General features: G+C 39.2%; 1 protein-coding gene across 1 annotated transcript in view; it reads right to left on the reverse strand.

Moving 5' to 3' along the window:
• Positions 1-634: 634 nt before the first annotated feature.
• The window catches only part of LOC134853956 (ras-related protein Rab-21-like), a 103,406-nt gene continuing 88,770 nt past the window's right edge, over positions 635-15,270 (reverse strand). The window contains exons 2-6 of the mRNA XM_063869973.1: positions 8,201-8,462; positions 7,873-7,930; positions 7,743-7,806; positions 7,245-7,388; positions 635-1,042 (exon numbers count right to left, since the gene is read on the reverse strand). Of these exons, the coding sequence (XP_063726043.1) occupies positions 924-1,042; positions 7,245-7,388; positions 7,743-7,806; positions 7,873-7,930; positions 8,201-8,451 (636 nt within the window). The 5' untranslated portion in view covers positions 8,452-8,462 and the 3' untranslated portion in view covers positions 635-923. The remainder of the gene's footprint in view (positions 1,043-7,244; positions 7,389-7,742; positions 7,807-7,872; positions 7,931-8,200; positions 8,463-15,270) is intronic.

Here is a 15,270-nt window from a genome sequence, read left to right on the forward strand (position 1 = left end):
CTATCACTTTGTACTTAATATGACGTGTGGGGGGATGTTTTTTGTTTTTACATAAAATCTCAATTTTTTTTTAAAAATTTTTAAATTTTTTTTATTACTTTGAAATTTTTCATCTTATTAATGCTCCATAGACCTTAAAAGGCAGTCGGAACTTGCAGGGCTTCGCCCTGATACGAGCAGTCTTGTTCCTGTATAGCTACAAAAACGGTTCGGTCAATTTTCTATTTTTCGAAAACAATGTATACTTCATAATATAAAATTAAAATAATTCATAAAATTAAGCTAAATTGGTATTTAATTCAATGATCGGGTTCAATTGGTAATATATGATCAAATAGATTTAGAAAGAGCGATTCTGTCTTTCTCTTGTGCTTATATTTGTAACACAACTTAAAAGGTGCACCACACTTAGCCGAAACTCGGATAGCCGAAAAAATCACGCTTTTGCCAAAAAATAGGAACAACTGAATCGCCCGTACAATGAATTCTCCTTTTGCCGAATGTAAACGCAGCTTAGCGAGCGTTTTTGACTTGCAAATGCAGTTTTTGATTGATTCTTGGTTGTTTCTATACTAGTTTAGGTTAAATACTAGCAGCTTTCGACGGTGCTAGTACTTGGCTTTGTGAAACGCCACAAATAATAGATCAAGCTCAAAAACACTCATAGATACAGAAACATGGGGGAGCTGACTACAATTATAATATTCTCGTACAGCTCAGAAAAGACATAATTAAGTCAGCTATCAATAGTTGGTCATTCAGCTGAATTCTACACATCAAATTGCGGGTCTTCCATTATTTTAGACCAAACTTGAGGTTTTGTTTTCCCTGAGTCAACCTTTTTTGTATAAAAAATGAGCCAACTATTGTATCGCATAGCCTAAAAAATTGTATCGCGTAGTCTAAAATGAAAGTTTTTTTGTTCATCTGCCACAACAACCGCGCTTCTGGTTGTCGTCTTGAGCTTCGTTTGCCGAGGTGATGTTGATACCTCTGTTCGGTTTCGTAGATCCCGAATTGGCTTGCGACGCATCTAACATCGCTGAAACACCAAACTGTTACTGCTACAAAAAGGACCTGTAGAAACGCACAATTTCACATCAATTAAAAAAAACTGACAATTGGAAAAGATCAATGAAAGCTAGAAAATTGAGTTTTTTCATTAAAAAAAACATCAATTTTCGGATTTTAAACCAAAATTGAATGAACTTCAAGCACTCTGAATTTCATGAAAAATTTATGATAGACACTTTTTTGATAAATTTAATTCAATTTGAGAAAACTGGATCAATCGGAAAAGCTTTTATTCCGCTCGAAAATCTGAAAACTAAAATCTACTTTCGATCACGTTTTCTGTGACCTTTACATTTTCGCTGTTCGATAGTGGAAATTGCTAAATAGCAAAAGATGGGAGTAACTTTCCAATGCTATGCAGCAAATAGCACCAACTAGAAACAAAACAAGACTGCTCGTATCAGGGCGAAGCTCTGAATGTTCCGACTGCCTTTTAAGGTTTATGGATCAGTAATAACATCAAAAAATTCAATGAAAAAAAAACAAAATGAAAAAAAAAATTTCTAAAATTTAAAATTCTTTGTGAAAATCATCCCCCCACACGCCATATAAAGTACAAAAGGATAGATTTTGCTCCTTGTAACAAACCAATAATGGCAAATAAGTTTCTTTTAACCAATTTGCAACGTTTTCTAAGACGGATTAACTCTCCGCTTACGCGTTAATAGCGCGAAATATATCGCCCGTTAATTGTCCCAAATTGGCCAAAATGGCAATCTTTAAACCCCCGTAACTTTACGAAAAATGATCACAGGTAAAATATCTTTTCAAATTTGAGCTCAGAACAACAATACCTTTCGAATGATAAAAAAAAATTCGTCAAAAATGGCTAGTTAAAAAGTCGAAATTTGTCTGAAGAAAAAAAAAACCCACCCCGAGCACAAATATTCCGTTACTTTCGTATCGAAAGTCGGAACAACTAGAGCTAGGAGCTCATTGACCCTCCCTCCTGTATATTAAGAGTATCACATCCTGCCATCTGTGCCACGAATTACCTAACCAATGTAAATACTGCAAGCTGGGTTGTATGTTTACCGCGGCATTCGGCAGGATAACACAAGGGTTGATTTTTTTGATTTTTATTCGACGATTAAAATCCGACTTAAGTCATTGATTTAAATCAAGTTGATTTTAATCATGCAACCCTGGCCACGATTTCTTGACAATAAATTAAACCTAGCAGAAAACATGCTATGAAATTTCCGATCAACGAGATCCTAATTCTAGCAAAAGTCCCACCAAATGAGCTTTTTCATTTGCGAGTTAGGCTGGAAAAAGTAGGGTCACACTTTCACTCGCTCTTTAGCTCACATGTGTAAAAAAAATTGTCGAGGCAAAAAGACGACAGCTTAGTTTGAGCTGTTTCAAAAAAAAAGTTCACACATAGGCGAAGCTCCAACTCTGCATGACATTCTGCAGCAAATAGTAATCTTAAATATAGCCGATATAGCTGGATCAACAGCTGTGTAACTAACGCATTAACTCTAAATTGTAAAACTGTGCAGCTTGCTTTCAAAAAGTCGACTGATTCCAAAACACAACGCTCAGCACCTCGCTTGTGCGAACGAAAACAGCTTAAAACAAATTTTAAACAACCTATTCTTTTTCGTTCACTTTACACTTCAATAGATCTGTCAAGTCCTGTCATTCTTGAGCCACACGCAACTTGGATAGATGATGATACGTTCAAAAACTGCCCATCAATCTTTACTTCACCAAGTACATAGTGTTCATGTTATTATAAACTGCTCACTTCCATGGTTTATTTTCTTTTACAACGCCAACTTCAGCAGCAGTATCAACAAGCTATTTGCGTGTTTAGTGAACTTGGCCTATTCTTAGAGCCTACAGAAACTATAGTTGAGTTCAAAAAAAGCTGCCATTCCGGCTTTCAATCCAGATTTCTGCTCAAGATTAGTTTCTCAATTCGAAGACCAACTGGCTACAAATCCGAGAATTAGGACTGGCGATTGAAGCTGGTTATTGAAATTCTATACGCTACAACAACCGAGAAGGAACAGCTCAATTCATATCTTGATTATTTCGAAATAACTTGGGTCGGTAAACACATGCGTAATTCTCGAAAAATAACCAGGTTTTACACCAGCTTTATAGAACCAGTGTTACAATGCGTAAATGAAAACTGAAATATGAACAAATTGGTCAAATGACGGCATAGATATTTCGAATTTTAATGGGTTACGCTCATCCCTCAGTATCAAAACTCATTAAGCAGATAAGAAGGAACAAAAACTACTGCCTCGGTTGGAATACGCAGAAAAGCGTTATAAATGTTGATTAAAAACAACAAAGATTTCAGAAAAAAACAACAAAAAAGACATCTAATTACGCAGCTGGAAGCTTTTTCATTGCACTTCAACCATTAAAATTCCTTAAATCGAATAATCTTTGACGCCTCATATCCTACACGTTGAGTGAAATAAGCGGAAAATTGAAGTCTGCCACCGTCGCCGATGTTCAGGTTTTGAACAAGACAGTTAGACAACTGCATTTTTCCGAAGCCACTGTGTTTTCCGAATTTGGGTAATCCAGATGACTGGAGAATTGTGGTGTACTCTAATGCCTCACTTAATAATCATGCAGATGGTGGGACACAAGGATGTTATGTCGTTTTTCTTGTTAATTGTGTCACAAACCGCTCTGCACTTATTTCTTGGCGCTCGCAGAAGCTCAAACGGATAGTACGAAGCACCCTCAGTGCCGAATGTATGACCTGGATTGAAGGAATTGTCACTGTGTTTCTCCTACAACAGATATTGAACGAAATCCTGTCTCAGAGAGTGCCAATTTTGGCTCTAACTGACAGCTACACGCTTGTCTCCTCAGTTTATTCAGCAAAAACGGTCAACGACAAGCGTCTGCGTGTAGATATGGCTTATCTGCGTGGCTTCATGGAAGAAAAATGTGTTGAGCGACTAGTGTGGGTGAGTGGGAAGGATCAATTGGCAGACGGACTCACAAAAGCATCAAGAACAAACCGAGCAAAGCTCGTCGACGCGATTACAACTGAAATGATAAAAACCCCGTATATTGAAACTGTTTCTGATTTGATTAATTATTGACCAATCAGGTGCTACTTGACCGATACTCACAGAGCGGGGTAAGATTGTTAATATTGTCTCGTGTATGTGATGTGATGTAATAACTATTTCAGGTGGGGTTGAATATATCTTGTATCTTACGTTGCGTTCTTCATTGAAATTCAACTTTGCAATTTAACCTATGCAATAGGGTAATTCGATAATGCCTGAAAAAAAAGTAAGCATTTCGTTTACTTTGCAAATAAAATGGTTTATTAGAAATAATTCGAAAAATGGAAAGGGCATCGTGCCAGCTTACATAAAACAGAGATACATTTGTTGGAATTATAAATTTTAGAAGAAATCGTAACATAGAAGCCTTTCATTTTCGAAAAATACTGCTGATCAATCTTTACTGGAACAAACACGATGATACAAACGATCAAAAAACACTCTACCAGCCAAAATCGTTTCAAATCATAACAGGCACCAATTAACATAACTTGAAAAGATAGCTCAGAAAAAAATCCACAACTTCAACGAAAACTCTCACTAATCCAGCGGTTATCAGCCCAACAAGATTATCTACAGATTTTGTAGTCAATTATTACTGATTTTACTGCACTAGATTTGTTTGCTTTCTATGAGATTTGGTCGATTTCTGTCAGATTATTCAATGCTCATATTTGATGGGCTGATACTAGTTTTTAACTATTTTTCGGTCCTTTATAATAAGAGCTTATCCCAGATGGAATCATAAACAATTTGGCACTTTCTTGGAATATCTAAAACTTTTAAACATTGTACACAAAGGCGAAGCTAAGCTTAGCAACATTTGCAAAATGAATGACTATCAAAAACAACGTCAAACATAATGAAAATTTGAATTATTTCAAAAAACTAAAATGAAAAACAAAACACAAGACGAGCAGCAATTCTTCGTCATTGATTTTGCAAAATCAAGATTCAAAGGCGAAAAACATTACGAACAAGGTCTTTTAAATTCTGTAATTAGATGGATACTTTTCTGCTTCTGCTTGCTTTCTTTTCTTGCTTTTTGAAAACTATGCTAAATTATCATTCGTACAGTAGCTTGAACCAGTAGTTAGTTGAATTTATAAGCGAATCAAATGAAATATCAAAGAGATAAAAGATAAACAAAATACGTAAATTTTCCTGAGATTTACTAAAATTTGTTCGAATGAATAACCTCAATCAATTGCCTGTGTATTTTAAACTAATTTAAGCAGTTGTATATCATAAAAAGTTTTAACAAATCGAATAAAGTTTACGCAAAATCTCAAAATTAGAAACCAAAATCAAGGCTGCTGAAATAGACATAGCCAGAAAAAAAAACGGTTACTAAGCAAGAAGTACAGAATGTTCCAAAGAAGTTTTTTTTTACTTTCCTTCAAATAAGTGTCGTTCGTTTTTAGTGGGTGGTGTGATTCGAGAACTATAGGATCACGTAAAAAATAGTGAATTAGGCATGATCAACATTTGTCTGCAAAAAAAAGATTTAGCATTTACCAATTGTTGATAGTATTATTACCCAGTAGTTAAAATTAAACTAGCGTGCAACGCACCTCCAGTGCTTTGAACTATTAAAAAACCATAAAAACCGCATAAATTGGAAATAAGATCTACATCCTTTGAGTTTAATATGACAGCACCCAATTAACGGGTTCGTTATTTCAAATTTTTAAAGGTTTTTATTCAAATTTTTTTAAATTCAAACTTTGGAAAACCATATATTTTTGAGAAATTTTTCATATCTAAGTGTTTTAAAAATTTAAAAAATGAATGGGAAACGTCACATCTTGCAAACTAAATGCAATTGAGCAGTCGCATTTAGACGGAAGCGGTGCAACTCCTGCGAGTACTCTTACAGTACCCAACTACAGCGTTAGAATGTCAAACTTTGAAAAAATTCAAACTTAAGTTTTCTGAAACATTTTTGAAAAAATCACAAAAAGCGTCATATCTGGAAAACTACAAAAATTTAAGCACTTATTTTTGGGGAGAAAGATTTGCAACCTCTGAGAGTACTCTGACAGCCCCCAGCTACAGGGTTGAGAATTTTAAATTTCGAAAAAAAAAAACGTAAGTTTTCTGAAAATTTTATGAAAAAATCACAAAAAATGTCATATCTCGAAAACTACAAGGATTTGAACAGACATATTCAGAGGCAAAATTCGCAACTATTGAAAGTACCTTTACAGAGCCTCACTTTAGAGATGGGAACTTCAAATTTTCTGAAATTTTTTATATCTAATTTCTTTGAACAATTTTAAAAAAGACATAACAAACGTAACCTCTTGGAAACTAAGAGCACGTGAGCAGTCGCACTTGGACGCAAAATTTGCAATTTGGAATTCTTGGGAGTATTCAACTACAAAGGTTGGGAATTTTAATTCTTTTGATTTTTTAAAATCTAAGTTTTATGAAACATTAAAAATAATTATAAAATACGTCATATTTCGAAAAGTACAAGGATTTGAGCAGTCATATTTGGAGGCAAGATAGGTAATTATTGTGAGTAGTCTGACAGCACCCTGCTACAGGGTTAGAAATTTCAAGTTTTTGCAAATTATTTCGTAATTTGATCTTTCTGAAAAAATGACAACAACCGTCGTATCTCAGACACTCGAAATAATTGGGCATTCATAATTAGAAGCCGAATTCGCAACCCCTGGGAGAACCCTGACAGCATCCCACTATTGGACTGCATATTTTAAATTCGGTGGAAAAAAATTCTTGGCCATTGCAAAAAACGATAAAGCTTAAACGTGAAAAAACTCTTTCGTTAAATATGCAACAATAATACAATGAAAAAGCTTATACGTGACGAGATAGTGAAGCCCGCATTTAAATATATAATAGATTTAAGAAATTGAGCATGTTAGCAAAACAGATGAGTTTATAGAAATTATTAACCTGAAACAAGTCAATATTCCCATTTGACAACGCTTGCATAATGGCGTTATAAAGCGTGATAATTGAGTTTTTTAAATCATTAAAATAGGTTTGTAGCTACATCAAATATTTTTCCGGAGAGGAATAGCAAATTTTGACGTTAATCGAAATAATTTGTGCATTATTAAATAATAAAAGATCTATTTCACTGACATTTCGTGAGGTCGAGAAACATCTGGTCGATTCCCTTGTTAAGTTTAGCAGAGGTGTAGTGGTGCGCTGCTGACACTGTCTCCGCATACTCCAGAGCAGAATCCTCGCTCACACATTTCTCCTTCTCCAGGTCAATCTTATTGCCTGAAACGACGATAGACAATCAACTCAATACATTCCTTCCATTAGACTAAAATTAAAATAACTGCAAACTGATTCTAGGAGTAGTGTAAATCGTCGCAGATCATAGGGGGTACCCGGATGACCCGTGTATTAAGATAAGGAATCGCTTTTCAGTCTTCTGGTTCATTTATAGGGATTCGGGTTCTCCGCCCCCCCCCCCCCCCCCCCACGATCTGTCCGGCATGAGTGTTATGTTTTTATTGAAGTTTTACACATTGTTGCAAGCACTAAAATGACGCAAATCAAGTGCAGGGTGACTCTGCAAGTACTGTCCGATCTTGACCAATACGAAACATTAACTATTAAGAAAATTACCTGCAATAACCAGAACCACATCTTTTCCCAGCACTTTTCTCAGCTCTTTAACCCACAATTGAACCTGCAATATATAACTCTAACACCTTCATCTTAATCAACTCTGTAATTAAAAATAGATTTGACTTACCCTATCAAAAGAATCCATGTCAGTCACATCGTAGACCAAAACAGCACCATGACTTTCCCTGCAACAAAGGCAATCGATTAATCAACTAGAAACCTTCGTAACTCCTAATAAAATAGTTTTTTCTAATCATTTCAAACACTGTTCGATTTGTATCACATTATGTCCGATAGGAAATTGCTCGTTAAAGGCGAAAAATTCTTTTACTCTCATTGCCTTAACATTCCTATTATTTCAAGGTAGCTCAATGAATTAACGATTGACAGACATTTATCAGATTATACAATTGTGCAGCCAATTTTCGTTTTTAAGGCGATTTAATTGTACTCACCGATAATACATAGGCGCTAAAGCATGATATCTCTCTTGCCCAGCCGTGTCCCAAATCTCTAGCAAAACTCGCTGGTTATTAATATTGAGTCTTTTGCTGCAGAAAGAACTTTGAACTGTGGATTCATGATTTTCATTAAATTTATTACTACTATATCGCAAAACTAAAGATGATTTTCCAACACATCCTTCTCCAAGGAGAACGACTTTGAATTTTTGCTGCTGTCTCGATTGATTATTGGCACTTGTCATCTGACATCTATAAAATTATTAAATGCGGTGTTTCAGTTCAGTTTCCGTTCCGTATCCAACAATACTTATATGCTAGGCGGAGCGAAACTCCCCGGATCAACAAAAACTTGCCCAGAAAATCTAAAAGCCACCGACTACATTGCCACGTTGTGTGAGTTTGGCAATTCATTGGTCCTTATACAACTTATTTGAAGAATAAGAAACACTTTAATTACTATACAGAACAGTCGAAGCATTAGAATAGTAACCGTGTAAAAATAAAATTAGTCCCAAATTTAGATTCGTTACTCACTTTTGAATAAAATGAGATGGAATTATTACATCAGTAAAATCATCAATTTAGGAATGAAAATGTCAAGGCGAAAAAACTTGTACACTCGTTAAAATTGTAAGCAAGGTAAATGTGCCATTCTGCTAGATGGCACAGCGCAACCTTCCGGGGACATGAAAAAGAAAGAATAAAGGCCTTATTAACAAAAAAGTATTGCAAAGGAGGGTCAGAATATTCTGGAATATTTATTTTTAAAAATTCGATTTTCAAGTTGATATTTCTCAGAAATACGAAAAACGGCCATTTTGACCCAAAAAAGTGACGAAAATTAGAAGCCTCTTATCGTGGCAACAACGCACGATAAGACACTCAGCGGATACTAGTGGAGAAGGAAGCTTCAGTGGGGAAGGAGTATTCCACGGAACCCTCCCGGGACGCAAATTAGGAGAGATAAGAGCGTTATCGCAGGAATATTACGGGAGCGGAGGCTTGGTCCCCCAGAGACTGTTTATGTGAAGGGACTGTATGAAACTGACTATATAGCTACTTGGGAGTCGTGAAACTTTAATTTAACACCGGTGTAACTTGATATTTTAGAATATGAGTAGCTAGAAAGAGGAAAGGGTCAATCCATCTCCAATGGATTTAATGTAGAACTGTCACACAAAAACATATTAAAATAGGTTGTTCGAGCCGTGTTTTTAATGACAATCACGAAGTCTGAGGATCCGAGACTCAGCTATGTGGTTGTGTTCGCATGTAAACGAAAGCTGATCAAAAGTCGTTTGACTGATGGCCTAAAAATGGTAACTTTTTACTTTGCCCTAGACAGACCAGAAAATCAACTGGCAAGGTGGAGACGGTGAAAAGCGAGTAGAATTAAGGTAACTGACGCCTGCCAGTCGTTAATAGGTACTTTTCCTACGCTCCGTCGCTGTGTAGTATTTGGGCGAATGTTACATAGACGTTTTTATGGCGCTCCTGGGTGGGCCATAAAAACGTCTATGTAACATTCGCCCAAATACTACACAGCGACGGAGCGTAGGAAAAGTACCTATTAACGACTGGCAGGCGTCAGTTACCTTAATCGAGTTTTTATGGCGCTCCTGGGTGGGCGATATGGGACGCAGTCCATAATGAAGGTGGGATTGAACCAACCCATCATGCTTGAGGTCTTGGAGAAAATAGTGAACTCCATGGAGTCGGATGTTCTGACCGAGTCAGTTACAGAAGACAGTGCCGATGATCAGCAAATCGCAAAAAAATTACCTGTCAGACGAGCCAGGAAGGGGCTGAAGCGACTAAAAGGGAAAACAGGAAGTCGAGCCATGAACCCGAGAGTGGTGAAGTCGAGAGCCAGCGCAGTGGTGACCTCTTTAACGAGCGCAGGTCGTTCAGGCGAGAGCGGGCAAGGAGATGTTGCAACACTGACAGGGGGAGAAAAAGAGAATCTGATACCCCCTATGCTCTTGGCTGGTCTGACCACGACTGCCGTAAGATCAAAGAAAACAGCACGAACCCTGGCAGACACTAAATTAGAGATGGAGATCATCAGTCAATGTGGATCTGGAGGACTTGAAGATTACAGGCCCTCGCGGACCAACATAGCCAAGTTGAAGCTGGAAGGACAACTCGACGTGGTCGAGTACAGTCGAGTTACGGTGCCAGAATCAGTCCACATGGGAGATCCAGCAGGAGGTTATGTGGAAATGTTGAAAGCGAGAAACTCCGCGAGAGGGCACCTGATGGCTTGGAGCGAGAAGCGAGCCATGCAGGAACATCTGAAAGAGCTCACGGAAAATTCGAACTTAAATCGAAAAGAATACGGCACGGTAATGTCCTCTGAAGCGAACGAAGTCGGATTGGAAAAATTGCTGGAAATCTCCTGGAGGGCGGCCCTCCAGAGATACTTCGACGAGGCGATGCATGCACCTGCTACAGTGGCGGCATACCTGGCTCATCCTTGCGTGAAAACTGATCTGCAAGTACGGTTGGCTTGGTGCCTGATGGGCATCAAGAAGGCGGAGTATGAAGCCAGTAATGATTCGAAATCACGGGAACAGGAGCTGGAGTTGATGGAAGCTCTGCGAGCGTTGATTTCAAAAGACGATTATGCGATAGCATGGGCTAAGCGTAAGGATGCCCTTTGCTTTGTCAGGTTCGTGGTGGATCGTATCCCCACTCCTGTTTTGGGAGAATGTATAAAGATCATTCGGCAAAAGGGAGTTGATTGCGAAAGGAACTTCCTAAGGGCACTCCTTGAACTGTATCAGGACATGCCGTTGACTGTACCAAACAAGGAGTCGAATGACATGGAGAGCTATCGCAAGTTGGAAGAAGTGAGAAGATATTCCAACAAAGAATTGAAAGTGAGCCGGGAGTTGATTGAAGCAGTCAAAGGACAAAAAGAGTTTGCAACACTAGGGAAACTGAAGTCGTTCCAATATGTGTCTGGTATACCGGGGACGGCGTATAATCCCTTCGTGAATGAAGAAGCCAGGGAAGCGTACTTCGACTATGAGCAAGTCATAGTACTCAATTTCTGGGTTGAACGTATTAAAGAAACTGGGATGCTGATGGTGGAACAACCCAAGCTGGGAATTATCTTGGAAGAACGAGTGGTCGAACCCTCGGTTCCCGAGCTAAGGGGGCAAGTGAGTTTTGATTGTGGTTCTTGGGACGGTCCCTTGAAAACCAGTCTAGTGACGATGTGGGAACTCATGAAGCCTTCTTGGTGTCCTCATCCTAACGCCGGTTTAATCTGGGACATGACGGCGGATATCACGTTAGACCTAGATGATGACGCGAGTTTGCATGATCTGGCTATGATACATCATCTGCTGGCCATGAGGCTGACGAAGCGGAAGAGCAACCCATCCACGGAGCTGTCCGAGGAAGGTCCATCGAGCAATTGGTTGAAGCAAGGCATATGCTTGGCTCAACATAGTGGGATGGAAGGACATATTTGTAACCTGGGACACTGCCTAGTTACGCTGAGCGAGCAGCATCGGCAACTGGCACGATTGTACGGAAGATTGAGCATGTCGGATAAGAGTGGTATGGAGTTGGTCGCGGACTGTCATGGGGTGACGGATGTAAATTTGGTCACAGCCTTGGGATTTTGTAGCATGACGAGTTCGATTGAATCGCTTGAGCGCCTGGAGCGTGCCCATGAGCTAGTGACGTCCCTCAGCGTGGAAGTATTCCCTGGAGCATTGCAAACGGAGCAGAAGATCGGAGGCTGGAGAGAAGCTCTGGAGAACGAGATGAATCTGAAAGATAGTGAGGCCTATCATAAACCGACTGGTTCAAAATATCTGGTGGGTTCAAACTCCGCACCATATTGCAGTAGTAGATATTCTACACACATGGTGGTGATGGATGCAAGGACACAGCAGGTGTTGATTGACCAACTTTTCTCTGTGCCAAAGTGCGTGAGGTTGGCCAGAATGTCGGAGAGGTCACATGATTTATTGGCAAAGATCTTTCGGGCAGTCCCGAAGAGATCTGAAGGCGAGTTGCAGGACGTAGTGGGTGAAGAGTTTCCGAGATTAAACGAAGGTAATGTGAGTGAGTTCCAGAAGCAGAAAGCGAGTGGAGCGTTCCCCACTGAATTCCTCACCATAGAAGAGAAAGACGACTTACACATAATTCTGATGGAGGTGGAACCGTTGCTGGGAGCCTCAGGGTATCGGACCCGAAGGAACATAGTGAGAACCCATGGGGAGTATCCTTGCCACTGCTTGGCGCAGACGTTGTGGTACCCCAAACGCGGGAATCTGATGCTAGTATGGGACGTGGAGGAGTTGTACTCCACGGGGTTGCCCGATCAGAATCAACAGGTGTCAATCGTGGTGGTTAGTGCCATGCTGGCAGTGAGATGGCTGGAGGCTAACGCGGACACAAGTGAACAGGAGACGGCCGTGCCGACTCCTGAACAGCTGAGCAACGTGAAGATGAGTCATGAATTGGATCTTTTCAGAACCACCTGCAAGGTTCTGAGAATACCTAAAGCCATTGAAAGAATATGGTCAAGGCAAAGATTGATGCCTTGGTTCCGTGCAGTGATGACATCATGGATGTATGAACGCGCGAAGCGTCACATGTCGAGGAACACGGAAGCCTATCAATCTTTCCAGCTAGATATAGGACCAGGAGCCTATAAGAGAGCATTCCTGACGCACAGAAACGCGGTCACCACGGCGGTGAAGCGAGTAGCTGGAGCGCCTTGTGTAACTGAAGATGAGAAGAAAGAGGTCTTAAGAGCTGACCTAGAACGAAACGTGAGCCTGTGTCTTCACAACAGCTTTTGCAGGAACCGGGAGCAAAAGGTTAATGTTGACTTGCTACCTTGTTGCAAACCGAGGCTGTTGGAACAGGAGAGTTGGGGCACGGCCCGCAACTCCATGGACATGCTGGAGAAAGTATTGGAAGACAGCGAAGCTGAAGATCAAGATGGAGAAGTGATGGAATGAAGATGAACGAAGAAGAGAAGAGAAGGAGAGAAAACTTGATTGTCTTTGTGTGCTAAAACTTAAACCAATCAACCAAGTATTGATTATTGAACTTGTGAAACTTTTTGTTTTGATTTAGCTTGGTCAAACCAAACTTTGACAATTGTTAAACTGTTGAAAAAGAAATTTTAGTTATGATTATTTATGTATGTATATATAGAACATAGGTGAGTATATTTACCTATTTAAACACGATTGAAGTTTTTAACCTGTGTAAGACCCAATTTCACTGTGTGGCGACATGGTAAGATTGAGTAAACTCGCTCGAGAAGGGTGGGTAACTCAATAACTTTCCTAGCCACAGAGTTTCTTAGTTTTAATATTGAAAGGACCGTATCACAAGTATTTTTGTGATTATAAATACTTGGTGAGTGACGTTAAATTAATTTTAACGGGTGCGTGGCCGTGCCACGTCCCACTTTTTAATCACAAAGAGTGAAAAGAAATTTTATGGCAAGACGACGTAAGTAGTCAGAAAAGAAATTTTATCTAGGACACTCCTCATGGTGCAAATTTTGTGAAAATGTTAAAAGGCAGTGAGATGTAGTACGATGCCATTTGTGAACACGTAGTGAGTTGAGGTGGGGTAGATAAATTTCATTTTCTTATGCGATTTGTAAGATTGATTACAGAAAACTGGATAACTACTTGACGATAACCCGGTAATATGCGATCAATAGGGATATTGATGGGGACTGTCCGGGGAGTATGTGCCATTCTGCTAGATGGCACAGCGCAACCTTCCGGGGACATGAAAAAGAAAGAATAAAGGCCTTATTAACGAAAAAGTATTGCAAAGGAGGGTCAGAATATTCTGGAATATTTATTTTTAAAAATTCGATTTTCAAGTTGATATTTCTCAGAAATACGAAAAACGGCCATTTTGAGCCAAAAAAGTGACGAAAATCAGAACAACGACAAATATTGTGAAAAACAGTCGTGCAAGAGACGGAGAATACGAAGCCTCTTATCGTGGCAACAACGCACGATAAGACACTTGTCAGCGGATACTAGTGGAGAAGGAAGCTTCAGTGGGGAAGGAGTATTCCACGGAACCCTCCCGGGACGCAAATTAGGAGAGATAAGAGCGTTATCGCAGGAATATTACGGGAGCGGAGGCTTGGTCCCCCAGAGACTGTTTATGTGAAGGGACTGTATGAAACTGACTAAATAGCAACTTGGGAGTCGTGAAACTTTAATTTAACACCGGTGTAACTTGATATTTTAGAATATGAGTAGCTAGAAAGAGGAAAGGGTCAATCCATCTCCAATGGATTTAATGTAGAACTGTCACACAAAAACATATTAAAATAGGTTGTTCGAGCCGTGTTTTTAATGTCAATCACGTAGTCTGAGGATCCGAGACTCAGCTATATGGTTGTGTTTGCATGTAAACGAAAGCTGATCAAAAGTCGTTTGACTGATGGCCTAAAAATGGTAACTTTTTACTTTGCCCTAGACAGACCAGAAAATCAACTGGCAAGGTCGAGACGGTGAAAAGCGAGTAGGATTAAGGTAACTGACGCCTGCCAGTCGTTAATAGGTACTTTTCCTACGCTCCGTCGCTGTGTAGTATTTGGGCGAATGTTACAAAAATTAACAAAACATTGTCAAACTGAACATATAATTGCAATCTGGCCATCAACAAAACAGTTGATGGCCAGTGCAGCTTAAAGGAAATTGAATATAAGGTTCATGGGAACGATATGCAATTAGCAATAGACAAATGCGCATGAATTAAATTTCGAAGAAATTTGAACAATCTGATTCTAAATGGAATCACACTTGGGAAAAAAAAAGTATAAACGACCTAGGAAACTATGTCAGCCAAAACCTGAATAGGAGTACTCACATAAATCAACGCCTAAAAAAGCGAACAGATTTTTCTGCTGCCATCGTAGAAACGTAGCCTACAATACAAAGACTTTCGTAAACGCTCAGGAATAAGAATCAACGCGTGAACTTTATTGAAAGCACTTTTGATCTATACAGATCATGTCAGTCTAAAAAAATCAAAGAAATGATTGTACAAAC

The sequence above is a fragment of the Symsagittifera roscoffensis genome, chromosome 9 (assembly GCF_963678635.1).
Source record: "Symsagittifera roscoffensis chromosome 9, txSymRosc1.1, whole genome shotgun sequence".
Lineage (NCBI taxonomy): Eukaryota > Metazoa > Xenacoelomorpha > Acoela > Convolutidae > Symsagittifera > Symsagittifera roscoffensis.